A 13750-nucleotide genomic window follows, 5' to 3' on the forward strand; every position below is an offset into this window, starting at 1 on the left:
TGCACGACCAAGTCTACCAGATATTGTGCCAAGCGCGTGTTGGGATCTTTACCACTTGGGAGGGCGACTTATACCCTGACTTGGTCCGCCAGTGCCTCGCCTCCGCCACACTCACACACGCTGACCCCAAGAAGAAATCCATCGCCGGCGCCACATTCTCTTTTAAGGCCGGCGGGCGCCGTTACGAATTGCCCCTGCATGATTTCGGCCTCCATTACGGGTTCTATCTCGAGGACGAGAACATGAGCTTCCCGAGGAAGTTCCCACAGGCAGCCACCTTTTGGAGCTTGATAGCTTCGGGGCCCTACCGCTCCAACAAGGCCAGCCAGACGAGCATCTCGCATCCCGCAGTCAGGATCGCCTCCCGCGTCTTCAGCAACCTCGTCTTCAACCGTGACATCGGGAACAAGGTCCACCACGACGACTTGCTGATGTTGTACTTGGGGTGCAGCTTTTTGACACCCGCGGAACCCGGAGCACATGCTCTGTTTCCTGGCGCACCTGCTCCATCTGACGTGCGGTGCAACATGGCTATGCACTTCGCTGAGACGATCTGTGCTGCTAAGCACAAGACTTCTGGCCGTACAGAGAGGATTGGCAGCCTTCTCACTCATCTCTTTGAGAACATGCGGATCGATCTGACGAGGTATTCTCGTGTAGAGCAGAGGGAGCGCATTGACATACAGCATCTGGTCCACTCCCGAGTCATCCAGTTAGCCAACCCCTTCTACACATACCGGTACGGTGGCCCTGACGGTAATCAGGGGAGCATTCGCCTCCCAGCTCCGGAGCTTACGCAGCTAGCCACGGTGGATGATCTGCGTTTCTCCCGCGCCCCACTGCTTCTGGGAGATGTTCCTCCTCCACCTACCCAGTCTGATCCACCATCAGCGGACTTTGCTAGCTCATCCCACCACCGCGAGGACAGCGTTCCACCATTCACATCATCCGATCATCAGGGTGAGTTTGATCTCCCACCGATATCTGATGAGCCCGATACCGCTGAATACAGGAGATGGATGGTCGAGTCGCAGCAGAAGAACAACAGCTTGATGCGGAGGATCCTGACGACACTATCTCGCGGTTGCTGCCACCACACCACCACCGCCGCCGACCCAAGCCCACCGGTGAGACCACCACGTCGACGGCACCGCCTTGCCCGTTCGGAGAGCGAAAGCCCAGATGATTCTGACGCCTGATCGTGGTTACACACACCATCATTGTCCTATCCGCCTTATTTTCTTTTCATTTTTATTGTTATCTTTATTTTTCTTCTTGTCTAGGTCTCTCTTTGGCTTATTTTCACACCGGAGACGGTGTGAAGTAAGTCCGGGGGAGGGTCACCTATGACATTTGTTTTCTTTATCTTTCTTTTTATTGAGTCAGTTTGTCATGTGAGTCGAACCAAAACTTGTGGGAATTAGGACCGAAATCTGTGATGTTTTTAACCATTTGTGAGTTTGACCGTTTTTCCTAGTGACCATTGTTGCAGAACTAAGAGTACAGAGACGAGCTAATACCTCTTCACATTCGGACCCTTCTCCTGGCCAGAAAAGCTTCATCCCATTAAGGTTTCACCGGAAAGACTTAGACTCTACTTTATTGGAACCTAACCGGATTTAAATTCTTCTCGTTTTGGGCATTAGGATAGGGAACGTGTCACATATTCAGGACTTCTTATTCATTTTGCCAATCTTGCTGATCCTGAATAGCTAGCTCATTTTAAGTTAGTACCCACCCCGAGCCTAACCTCCTTTCAAACCACTTGCACTTGTATTTTTGTTTTCTCATTCTGTGCAGCTATGTGCAAAACGGTCGGGGAGAGCAGGACTGACACAATCTCTAACTCGCTCTTGCTGGAGAACCAAAGAGGAAAGAGCCGGACGGACAGAGCACGTGCTCCAACCCAGCGAGCACCTGCTCCGAAATTATATACATCCGAGTCCGCGAGTTGTTTTGAGCAGAGAGAGAGCCTAGGATACGGTCCACATGCTCCAGGGGCAATATCAGAAGAAGATCCCCCATCATCCTTCATATGTCTAAAAAAAAAAAAAAAGCGTTTAAGGATGATGGAAAGGGACCAGAGCTAGTGTTACACACCCCCGAGCATGCGTTGTACCCTGAGGAGAAAAGAGAGGCTGAGTTTGAGAAGATAAGAAGAGGAGAGTGATTAGAGGTTGTGGACATCAATGAGTCCACTCTCCCTTACCATTTTGTGCGATATCCTGCATCTCTTTCGAAGTAATGGTAACCCCTAAACACTCTATAGCTCCACCATTAAAACAGCCTTTTATCTACCAAGCCTCGATTTCACTAGCTTAATGCCCTTAATGAGAAGCTCACGCCAATTTTAATTGAATGTAAAGAGTCTTTGTCTGGAAAGTGATCTTTTTCTGGGTTTGATTGCCAATTATGGTTCTGGTTTTGGAGATGTTTGCTGGAGAAGTTTTTGGTGAGAATCGGTATAGCTTGTTCTAACACATGTGGTCTGCAGGTCATGGTCTACTAACGGTTTCTGAGATTTTTGCGAGTTCCCACCTTGGCTCTCTTGGCGCTTGGTTTGAGTTTGTTTGAGGACAAACAAAGATCTAAGTCCGGGGGAGTTGATATGTTACGGTTTTGACTCACTTTGACCCCGTTTATTTGATAGTTTTGTAGTTGTTTGAGTCCTTTTCAGGTTATAATAAGAGGCTAGGAAGCTAAAAGCAAGGATTGGAACAGCAGGAGCAATCGGAGCAGAAAGGAGTTGAATTGGAGCAGAAAAGCTGATTTTAGACCCAGGAGCACATGCTCCCGATTTCCGAGCACATGCTCCCAACTCTACGGTTTCATGACGACACGTGGCAAGCATCTAGGCGCCGATTCCCTGCCTAATTCCCCTTATTTTAGGCGATCCTTTGTGAGAGAAAGAGGGCTGAGATCGCTTTTTAATAGGGAGATTTGAATTTGGAATCTTTCCTTATTTTTCTCTACTTGTATGCTATTTAACCTAGGGTTTTTAGGAGAGATAATATACCTTTTCTTTTGGTTTTTTGAGCGACGCTTTTGTGAGAGGGAGAAGAGCGGCTACCTTGTGAAGCATTCTCTGAACCCTTTTTATTTTTATGTCATTGAATTTCTCATCTTTTGCTATGATTCATTTCTCTATGTCTGAGTAGTTTTCTTTGCTAGATTAGGGGTTTCAAAAGGGGTTTCATGGGTTAGCAACAGAACACAAATAGGGCTTTATATAATCGATTGTCTTCACTATTGTTAGACTTAATGCTTAGGTTGATTTGATCACCCAATCTATGATTCTAGGTTTATCTATTCATCAAAAGTGTAATAGGTTGCTAGAAAAGACATTAGTGGGCAAATTATCCTAGACCTGCGAAAGTTGATGTGTAGGTGATTTGTGAACTTATCATTCCTGTTCTTTAATGCTTGTCTGCGATTCTGGGCTCAAACGACAGTTTAGGGTTTATGGACCGCCGAGCATGTGCTCCGGATGTCTGAGCACGTGCTCCGCGTTTCCGCACAGAATCGATCAGATAGAGTTATTGATGCCACGACAGTGGATCAGTTTATATTTATGTTTGAGTTCTAGACTGCTATCTCTGAAATTCCCAAGAATTACCCCTGATCTAGTGTTTTGTTTATTGCCTTTTTCTACCGTTTTAATCGCTTAATTGTTACCAAAAACCAACTTTGAATTGTCTTAGCTTGAAATTGAACCAATAGAACCATAGAGTAAAATTTGATCTTCGTGGGATTCGACCCCTAAGTACTACTTCTTTGCTGTGCACTTGCAGTAGGAAAATAGGGTTTAAAACTCTGTGTTATCAAATAGTCCCATGAGAGGCCTTGTCTTTGGCCCTACACGCAGAGAAGTGGAACTCTCTGCATCTGGCAAACGTTTACGAGTCGAGAAAGCTAGTTCTGGGAGAACTGGGGATCTCGCTTTGCGGGATGAAGATGAATCACTGGCGGAGACTAATTCTACGCCTTCCGAGTCAAGGGATATGGATGCTACTCATAATGGAGTGGGTGAGGATTTGGTGAGGAGGGGTTTGGTTGTGTATCAGGATCCACCGGATGGAGTGGTGGACTCTGGGATCGCATAATGTTGGTCCCTTGTAATTTTACTTTGTTGTTGTGAATCGATGATGAATATTATCTTATGGAATTGTCGGGGGGCTAATAAACCTAATTTCCGGAGATCAATTAGATATATGCTGAAGAAAAACCCGATTGATATGTTGGCTTTGTTCGAAACACATGCTGGAGGTGATCGAGCGGTTCGTATTTGCCAGAATTTTGGTTTTGAACACTTTTATCGAGTGGATGCAGAGGGACAAAGTGGTGGCTTATGGGTGTTGTGGAGGGGGAGTATTGGGGATGTTGACATTGTGGAGTCCTCAAATTAGTTTGTCCATGCGAGGGTTAAGAATGGGACAGAGGTGGTTCATGTGATTGTTGTCTATGCGGCTCCTACAGTTGGTAGAAGAAGTGGATTGTGGGAGGTGCTTAGTCAGTCAATACATGGTGTGGAAGAGCCTGTTATTATGGGAGGAGATTTTAATACCATTGTCAGATTGGATGAGAGGACTGGTGGTAATGGGAGACTGTCTCCTGATTCACTTTCCTTTGGAGAATGGATCAATGCAAATTCGTTAATTGATATGGGGTTTAAAGGGAACAGATATAATTGGCGGCGTGGAAGGGTGGCTGAGACTTTTATCGCGAAACTTTTGGACAGAATTTTGTGTTGTCCTCAAGCCCGTCTCAAGTGGCAGGAAGCGGTGGTCTCACACTTGCCTTTTATGGCATCTGATCATGCCCCTCTCTACTTGCAGTTGTGTCCAGAGGTGAAAGGTAACCCGCAGAGGCGTCCATTTCGTTTTGAGGCTGCATGGTTGAGTCATAGAGGTTTCAAAGAGTTGGTGTCTACATCTTGGAATGGGGAGCTGGTGACACCAGAGGCTCTACAGAGGTTGACAACCATTTTGCAGAAGTGGAACAGGGAAGTGTTTGGTGATATCAATAGACGTAAGGATACTCTGATTCATGACATTAAAGTTCTTCAAGATCAACTGGACCTGAACCAAACTGATGACTTGTTATCTGAGGAGGATAAATTGATGAAGGAACTTGATGTGGTTTTAGAACAAGAGGAAGTTTCTTTGGTACCAGAAGTCGAGGGAAAAATGGATAGTGTTGGGAGACAAGAACTTAACGTTCTTTCACACGTCTACCATAATTAGAAGACGACGAAATCGGATTGAGTCACTAAAGGATGTTGCAGGACATTGGGTCTCGGATACAGAGGACTTAGAACGTATGGCCGTTGAGTTTTACAAGTGATTATACTCACTAGAGGATGTGGATGCGGTGGTTCATAGTTTACCGCAAACTGGTTTTGCTCGTCTGTCTCAGTCGGCGTTAACTGCTCTTAATAGACCTTTTTTGGCTACTGAAGTGGAGTTTTCTATCAGGTGTATGGGGAAGTATAAGGCTCCTGGGCCTGATGGCTTCCAGCCTATTTTTTATCAACATTGCTGGGATATGGTCGGTACATCGGTGACTCGCTTTGTCTTAGATTTCTTTGAGACAGGGGTGCTCCCACGAGAGTTAAATGATGCTTTGGTGGTACTCATTGCTAAGGTGGTAAAACCAGAGAATATGGCGCAGTTCAGACCAATCAGCTTGTGTAATGTTCTGTTCAAGATAATTACGAAGATGATGGTGTTGAGACTTAAGACAGTTATGCCAAAGCTCATTGGACCAGCTCAAGCCAGTTTTATCCCTGTTCGCTTAAGTACCGATAATATCGTGATAGTTCAAGAAGCGGTTCACTCAATGCGGCGTAAGAACGGTAGGAAGGGGTGGATGTTGCTGAAATTAGACCTCGAGAAAGCTTATGATCGAGTTCGTTGGGATTTTTTGGAGGATACACTAAAAGTGGCGGGTTTGTCTACGGAGTGGAGAAATTGGATACTACAGTGTGTTGTTGGACCCTCAATGACGGTCTTGTGGAATGGCGAGAAGACAATACCCTTTACCCCATCACGAGGGCTTAGGCAGGGTGATCCTTTGTCCCCATATCTCTTTGTGATGTGTCTGGAGAGACTATGTCACTTGATTGAAATATCTGTTAACTCCAAGGAATGGAAACCAATCAGTTTGTCTCGTGGTGGTCCCAAGTTATCACACATTTGCTTCGCGGATGATCTCATTCTCTTTGCAGAAGCATATGCGGCTCAGATTCGGATTATTCGGAAAGTGATGGAGAGTTTCTGTGTAGCATCTGGCCAAAAGGTGAGCTTGGATAAGTCTAAAATCTTTTTTTCGAAGAATGTAAGCAGAGACTTGCTTAGTTGATCAGTGATGAAAGTGGTAGGCAATCCACTCAGGACCTTGGTAAGTACCTTGGGATGCCAATATTACATAAACGTATAAAAAAGGAGACCTTCAGACAGGTCATTGAGAGGGTGAATTCACGGTTGTCGGGTTGGAAGGGTCGTTTCCTAAGTTTCGCGGAGAGGTTAACACTGACTAAGGCGGTCTTGTCATCAATCCCAGTACACGCTATGAGCACAATCTCCTTGCCAAAGCATACGCTTAATAAGCTTGATCAGATTTCAAAGTCTTTTTTATGGGGAAGTACTCTGGCTAAGAGGAAACAACACCTTGTTGCGTGGAGTAGAGTTTGTACACCAAAAAATGAAGGGGGGGTTGGGGATCCGTTCTACAATGAATATGAATAAGGCCTTGTTAGCTAAGGTTGGTTGGCGTTTACTTCATGATCAGAGTAGTATGTGGGCTAGGGTGTTTCGATCAAAGTACAGAGTTGGTGATCCACATGACAAGTCATGGCTAGTTGTTAAGAGCCACTGGTCATCAACATGGCGTAGTGTGAGTATAGGACTACGAGAAGTGGTGATGCCGGGATTAAGTTGGATCATAGGAGATGGGAGGGAGATACGCTTTTGGCTGGATAAATGGTTAGCTAATAAGCCTCTTATAGACATGCTGGTTGGTGAGCCCCCAGTGGGTTATGAGAATGTAAGAGCCTGTGAAGCTTGGCGTAATGGTATGGGGTGGAGTGACTCGCTGATATTGAGATACTTAACAGATTGTGCTAAGTTGCAACTACGAGCAGTGGTCATTGATAACGTGACTGGAGCATCAGATCGGTTATCATGGGGAGGTAGTCTTGATGGCAGATTCTCGGTTCAATCTGCTTATGCTGTCCTGACCAGGAATGATAAACCTCGCCAGGATATGACGCTGTTTTCACGCGGTTATGGAAGGTCAAAGCTCCAGAACGTGTGCGTACGTTTTTATGGTTGATTGGGAATCAGGCTTTGATGACGAACACAGAAAGATATCGACGACATCTCTGTGATACGGCAGTATGTCAGGTATGTAAAGGTGGTTTTGAGAGTATAATACATGTCCTTAGGGATTGTCCAGCAATAGCAGGGGTTTGGAGGTGCCTTCTCTCTCCGCGCAACTGCCTTCTTTTTTTGGTTCCTCAATTCTGGAGTGGATGTTTACTCAGTTGGGAGATAATGTGGAACAGGAGGGTTACTCATGGGCTACGCAGTTTGTGGTGGTGATATGGTGGGCTTGGAAGTGGCGGTGTGGGAACATTTTCGAGAGTACGGCACGGTGTCGGGATAGAGTCCGTTTCCTTAAGGATTGGGCCAAGGAGGTGTATGATTCTTTCTTGGCTTAGGTAGGTGGAAGAGTGCGACCAAATAGAGGGATGAGGATGATCGCATGGTCTCCTCCAAGCGTAGGATGGGTTAAGCTGAATACGGATGGCGCATCGCATGGGAATCCGGGTTTGGCTACAGCTGGTGGTGTGTTGCGAGATAGTGATGGCGCCTGGATTGGAGGTTTTGCTTTTAATATTGGTATATGCACTGCTCCGTTGGCGGAACTCTGGGGAGTTTATTATGGGTTGTATACTGCTTGGGAGAAGGGTATAACGCGTGTGGAGTTGGAAGTAGATTCAGAACTGGTGGTGGGTTTCTTAACGACAGTGATTGAGGACTCTCATCCGTTGTCTTTCCTAGTACGTTTGTGCTATGACTTTATCTCAAGGGACTGGATAGTCCGTATTGGTCATATGTATAGGGAGGCTAACCGTCTTGCAGATGGCTTAGCTAACTATGCGTTATTGCTTCCGTTAGGTTTTCATTCATTTGTTTTATCTCTGGAACCAGTCCGTTCTATTGTTTTGCAGGACTTGGTTGGGTTTTCCCTTCCACGATCTGTTTGTCTGTAATTTTCTTTTCTTATGAATAAATTGGGAAACATTGTCTCTCCTGGCTTACCAAAAAAAAAAATATATAGTAGTATAGTAACTAGTAAGCTGTTTGACAAAAAAAAAAGTAACTAGTAACCTCTTTTGAAACTTGCACTTCCGCCAACGTTTGAATTGTGAACAACGGATCCAAAACAATCAGGCTCCACAAAGCAATAAACGTGACTGTCGGCTCAATAATAAACTTCCTGTTACACTACTTTAGCTATATAGCAAATAAAACAGGCTCAACAAGATATTAGTCTATACTTCTTTTTATTATTGTTTTTCTTGATGAAAACATTATTGTATACTTTTCACCAACCAGGAAACGGTCAACAACGCAAATAGCGGTACGTAAATCCAAAACTTGTATTCTACTCAATCTTGAATCTTCCCCCACCTGTCTTATTATATATCTGAGAAGCTTTTGTACGCCTTATGAGCAATTGACCTCTAAAATATTCATTGTTGTGATAATTCATAGAATTGTTGCTTACATTTATATATACTTAACTACTCTATGGGACCGTTCCATACAAAAGCGGGTGGAAAAATATAAATCAACTTTTTATTCTCACCTTTTGATGTTCCAAACCAATATATGGACATTGAGAACAACAACAACGAGGAGGAGGAGGAAGTTAAGCACACCGTTTATATTTGTTACGACAACAATGATTCATCAGTCTCCTCCTTCATCGACTACCTAAGAGCTAGTTTCAACCGCCATGGGATCTATGAGCATGACGACGAGAGAGATATTTTCTCCGACCTAATTAGGGTTCTTGTTGTGGTTTTTTCGAGGAATTACACGTTCTCTTTGCCGGAAAATCTCGTGAATCATCTTAACAACAAAGACCTTGTGGTAGTTTCGGTGCTCCATGGTGTCACGGTATCATCCGTGACACAGCAGATTGCGGTGCTCGAGCCGTGGTCTCGTTTTCTACTAGAATCAGCTGTGTTGCCAGGACACGTTCAAAATGACGATCAAAGGTAGGAACTACATGTAATTGGGTTAAATCTAAAACAAAGAAAAAGAAAGAAAAAGTTTAGTACATTATTTTCTCACACCGATATCAGCTTTACTAATCAAAATTTTGCGAGAAGCTATTTGCTAAATCAAAGATAAATTGCAGTTGGGGATTTGTGTCTCGTATTATTTTAGTAACTTTTAGAAAAATTTAATAGATGATGCTACATATATAAATTATAATGATACTTGCTGATCTGACCAAAATGTTATATATCAACATGTTTCGAAACCCATTTATCTATTTTGTATGTTTACTTATGGCGACAACTTGAGAAGAGATAGTTTTCCTCGCAAGTCTTCTCGCAAAAGACTGTTTTCTAATAGTGTCTGTCGTGTTTTTGTTTACCAACTTTGCTCTATCGTGTTTTAAAACATTGTTAATATTTAATCTATTAATTGCCACATATCCACAATGCCTAAATGATATCTCCTAACCGGGACTTTTTTTGTTTATAAACTATTTATATTAAGTTATATATTAGTATTAGTATTAAACCAAAAAAAGTTATATATTAGTATTAAAAAATGAAAAGTCAGAAATGAGATATAAGTATATAACTAATAGTTTCTTCCTAAATAACTTTGTTTTTAATAACTAGAACACCAGAGCCATGCACATAAAATCATATCAAATATTTTTCTGTATATTATATTTTCCAGTAATTAAGTTCGTTTTTATAATAATTATATTTCATATATTTATTCAATATTTCATATATTTATTCAACATATGTATACATTTCTTTAGAAAGATTCCATGCACTATTACTTTTTACATAATTGACGAGGCTATGTGGAATAATTAGTTAATATCTTTTTTTTTTTTTTGCAGTGAATCCCAATTTGTGGAAGAAATCGCGAGGGAAGTGTTTGAGAAGCTTTATCCAACGGAAGAGATTGGGATTCACAGGTGGCTAGTTGACATTGAAAGCTTGCTATGCAAGCAGTCATGGGGCCTCCGCACTCTAGGCATTTTTGGTGAGTCTGGCATTGGAAAGACAACTCTAGCTAGAGCCGTGTTTCGAAGAATGTCCGGTTGCTATGATGCTTCTTGCTACATCAACGATTTTCACAAAGAATATAGTGAAAAGAGACTTGGACCAGTTTTGTCTGAAGAATACTTGGGTGAGACTCCAGTGGAAAAGTTTGACCTAAATCCTTCTCCTTCAGAGCCAAGCCACCGTCGAAAACGAGTTCTTATATCTCTAGATGATGTGCGAAATGCTAAAGACGCCGAGTCTTTTCTTGGTGGTGAATTTGGTCCAGGAAGCTTGATTATTATAATCTCAAGATATAAACAAGTACTTGAGCAGTTCGGTGTTAATGAGATTTATGAGGTTCAAGGTCTAAACCAAGAAGATGCCATGAAGTTATTTACAAGGTGTGCCTTTGGAAAAGATGTGACAGAGCAGGATCTTTTAGAATTTTCAATGAAAGAGATTAAATGTGCTGATGGAAACCCATTAACTATTCGCGCACAGGCCATAAAGAGTAAAATGGAACGTGCATCACTGAGTATTCACTATGTATGGTACTCATGCGACGACCTCGAGCATAATACATCAATGTGGACTATTCCCAACGAAGAAGACGATGAACCTCAAGTATGGTATTCATGTTATGAAACTGAGCTTCCGTCGTATGAAAAAGTTGTCTTGGTACATTTGATGATGAGAGATTTTAGACATTTTATCGAATCTACAAGACACTTCATCAAGTTAGTTAAGACTAGAATCACTATAAATAGGAGTTACATCATGTGCATAGTGGTGTCTTGTGTTTTTGGTTGGCTTTGGAACTTTTTTGGGAAATGGGAGAGTTTGGGGTTTCCAAGACAAACCTTGATTTACTTGGTTCTTGTTTACGGTTATCTCTGTGCTTTACTTATTCTTTGAATGTATATGTACGTTTCATTGATATCAAGTAAATGAAACCGTTCATATTCTCAATCTTGTTTAAATTGAAACGTAAATGCTTGTTTCACTTTGCTTACACAGTTACACTGTTAAATTCAATCAATTAATACAATGCAAGAGCCTAGCTCACTAGGCTTTCCCTCTCTCTATCTCTGCAGTAACGGACACAACTTTCATATAGATGTGTTAAATTACGATTTGTTACAGGCTTCTTATTCAAAACCAATTGCCAATAAGTGAAGAGACCCTAATTCTTTATATATTACTCAAGGTCCTTCGCATCTATTCGATGTGGGATCTTTCTCCACATGCCCCCTTGAGATAATGGCTAAAAGAGCCATTAATTTCGACAATCCATCATGTCCCTCGAGATAATGCTCTTTAATTAGCTATCTCGATGGAATTGGGCATTCCTTTGGGCCATCAATTAATGGGATGATCGGGCCTCTATCGGGATATGATTAATTAATGAGTCAGTGTGTAAACCGAATTGAACAAAACCAAGCTCTCTTTCTTCTTCTTCGATCTCAATTCAAATTTCTTCTTCTTCTTCGACAGACTCAAGCTTCTCTGTTCTCCCCCTTCTTCTTCGATCTCTACTCAAACTTCTGGTATGAATGACTCAGATTTCTGGGTTTCTCTAAATTTTTGCTTATGTTTGTTTTGTTTGATATTGTGTCTTTTAAGTTTTTTCTAAACTCTTGTTGGAACATTTGAATTCAATTGAAGGCTTTGAAGCCAATTGTATTTGAGATTCTTCTATTGGGTTTTTTTTTTTTATTAGCTTATGTATTAGCCAATTCGATTGATCTGTAGATGTATCTACTCAATTTGGGTCTTAGTGTGCTTTGAAGAAGTTGATCTGTAGATGTATCTATGATTTCAAGATGATCTTTGTTGTTCTCTAGTAAATTAGTAATCAATAAAGTTCACATATGCTGGGTTTTTTTATATCTGGTCTCATGGGTCTTGTTTCTTGGTTTGCAGAACAAGTGATGAATGAATCAAATGATGAAGAAGAAGCTCTTAGTGGTGTTGTTGGACAATCATCATCATCAAGTGTATCACAATCTAAAATACTAGTAAGTTCTTCTCATCATGCTAAAAAACGTAAGACGTCATTAATGTGGATTCACTTTGTAATAGAAAAAGCTGATGATGGTAAAGAAAGAGCATATTGTAAGAGATGTCCAAAGAGTTATTTGTGCCAGCCTACTAGTGGAACATCTAATTTGAAACAACATTATGATGAATGCTCTATAGATGTGGATGTAGAAGAAAGAGGGTGAAGTTTGATGATAAAATTGCTAGGGAGAAGTTTAGTAGAGTGATTATACGACATAATCTTCCTTTTCTTGTGGTTGAATATGAAGAGCTTAGGGATTATTATAGTTTTTAAACCGAGATTTATAAGTGTTATACTAGGAAAACGGTTGCAGCTGATGTGGTCAAAACTTGGAAAAATAAAAACTGAGATTAAGGTCTGAGATGGAAAAAATACCTAGTAGAATATGTCTGACTTTTTATTGTTGGACTACTATTTATGAAGATGGATATATAGTTGTGACTACACACTATATTGATGCAAAATAGATATTGCATAGCAAAATTCTGTCAATTTATGATATACTTCTTCCTCACACTAGTGATGCTTTAGTTAGTAAGATTCATGAATGCTTAAAAGAGTGGGGATAGGGAAAAATGTGTTTAGTTTGAATCTCAATAATGCTACAGCTAATGGAACATTGCAACACATATTAAAGGATAGACTTAATTTAGATAATGATTTGCTATGTAAAAGAGAATTTTTATATGTGAGATGTTATGCACACGTCTTAAATCTTATTGTCCAAGATGGTTTCTTTGTTATTAATGGTGCATTGACTAAGATTAGAGAAAGTATAAAGTATTTAAAAGGCTCAAAGTCTATACGTATAACATTTGGAGAATGCATAGAGGGTGATGGTGAAGTTCTTTTGTCTTTGGATGTTCGATACAGATGAAATTCAACTTACATAATGCTAGAGAAAGTTTTAAAGTATGAGCGTCCTTTAAATAGGTTTAAATGTTTGACAAACACTACAAACATTGCCCCTCTACTCAAGACTGGAAGAGAGCAAAGATTCATGAGATTTTGATGCCCTTTGATAGTATTACTACAAACATTGTCCCTCTATTCAAGAATGGAAGAGAGCAAAGGCCATGGATATTCTTAGCATTCCGATAACCATTGTAGTTGTTGAGTCTTCCATCAGTATTGAGCTTATTTGATTAACAAATACAGAAGTTGTCTTCTTCCAAGTAACGTGCAAGCTTTGTTATGCACCCGTTTTTGGATACATGGTTACAAGGTGGATGGAGAAGATAAACAATACTGTACTTTATCAATTTGCTTTACTTGGATTAGTTAATATTACTGATATATTCTCTTACAATTTGTAGATGACAATGGCGAGATAATTAGTATTCAACCGAATCCAAATTCTGTGGGAGAACATTATGTTG

The 13750-nt window shown here is 41.3% G+C and overlaps 2 protein-coding genes across 2 annotated transcripts; both read left to right on the top strand.

Annotated features, from left to right (window-relative positions):
- Window positions 3834–8275, top strand: LOC104763089. Its single transcript, XM_010486504.1, has 7 exons — window positions 3834–4037; window positions 4407–5216; window positions 5416–6297; window positions 6393–6686; window positions 6790–7314; window positions 7544–7666; window positions 7721–8275. Exons 1-7 carry the CDS (start codon window positions 3834–3836, stop codon window positions 8273–8275), a joined length of 3393 nt encoding a protein of 1130 aa, XP_010484806.1.
- LOC104760384 (probable WRKY transcription factor 16) lies at window positions 8828–11301 on the top strand. The gene is made up of 2 exons (XM_010483305.1): window positions 8828–9289; window positions 10162–11301. The coding sequence occupies exons 1-2, from the start codon at window positions 8898–8900 to the stop codon at window positions 11222–11224; spliced, it is 1455 nt and encodes a 484-aa protein (XP_010481607.1). The 5' UTR covers window positions 8828–8897; the 3' UTR covers window positions 11225–11301.

This window comes from Camelina sativa, chromosome 18, assembly GCF_000633955.1.
Source record: "Camelina sativa cultivar DH55 chromosome 18, Cs, whole genome shotgun sequence".
NCBI classification, from domain to species: Eukaryota; Viridiplantae; Streptophyta; class Magnoliopsida; order Brassicales; family Brassicaceae; genus Camelina; species Camelina sativa.

Bases quoted from the DNA above. Each gene is read 5' to 3' on its own strand.
- LOC104763089 (XM_010486504.1), top strand. From the start codon at position 3,834: ATGAGAGGCCTTGTCTTTGGCCCTACACGCAGAGAAGTGGAACTCTCT. The intron at 5,217-5,415 runs GTTCTTTCACAC...CGTCTGTCTCAG, and splicing joins TTGGGAGACAAGAACTTAAC to TCGGCGTTAACTGCTCTTAA. The intron at 7,315-7,543 runs GTACGTTTTTAT...ATGTTTACTCAG, and splicing joins CAAAGCTCCAGAACGTGTGC to TTGGGAGATAATGTGGAACA.
- LOC104760384 (XM_010483305.1), top strand. From the start codon at position 8,898: ATGGACATTGAGAACAACAACAACGAGGAGGAGGAGGAAGTTAAGCAC. The intron at 9,290-10,161 runs GTAGGAACTACA...TTTTTTTTGCAG, and splicing joins GTTCAAAATGACGATCAAAG to TGAATCCCAATTTGTGGAAG.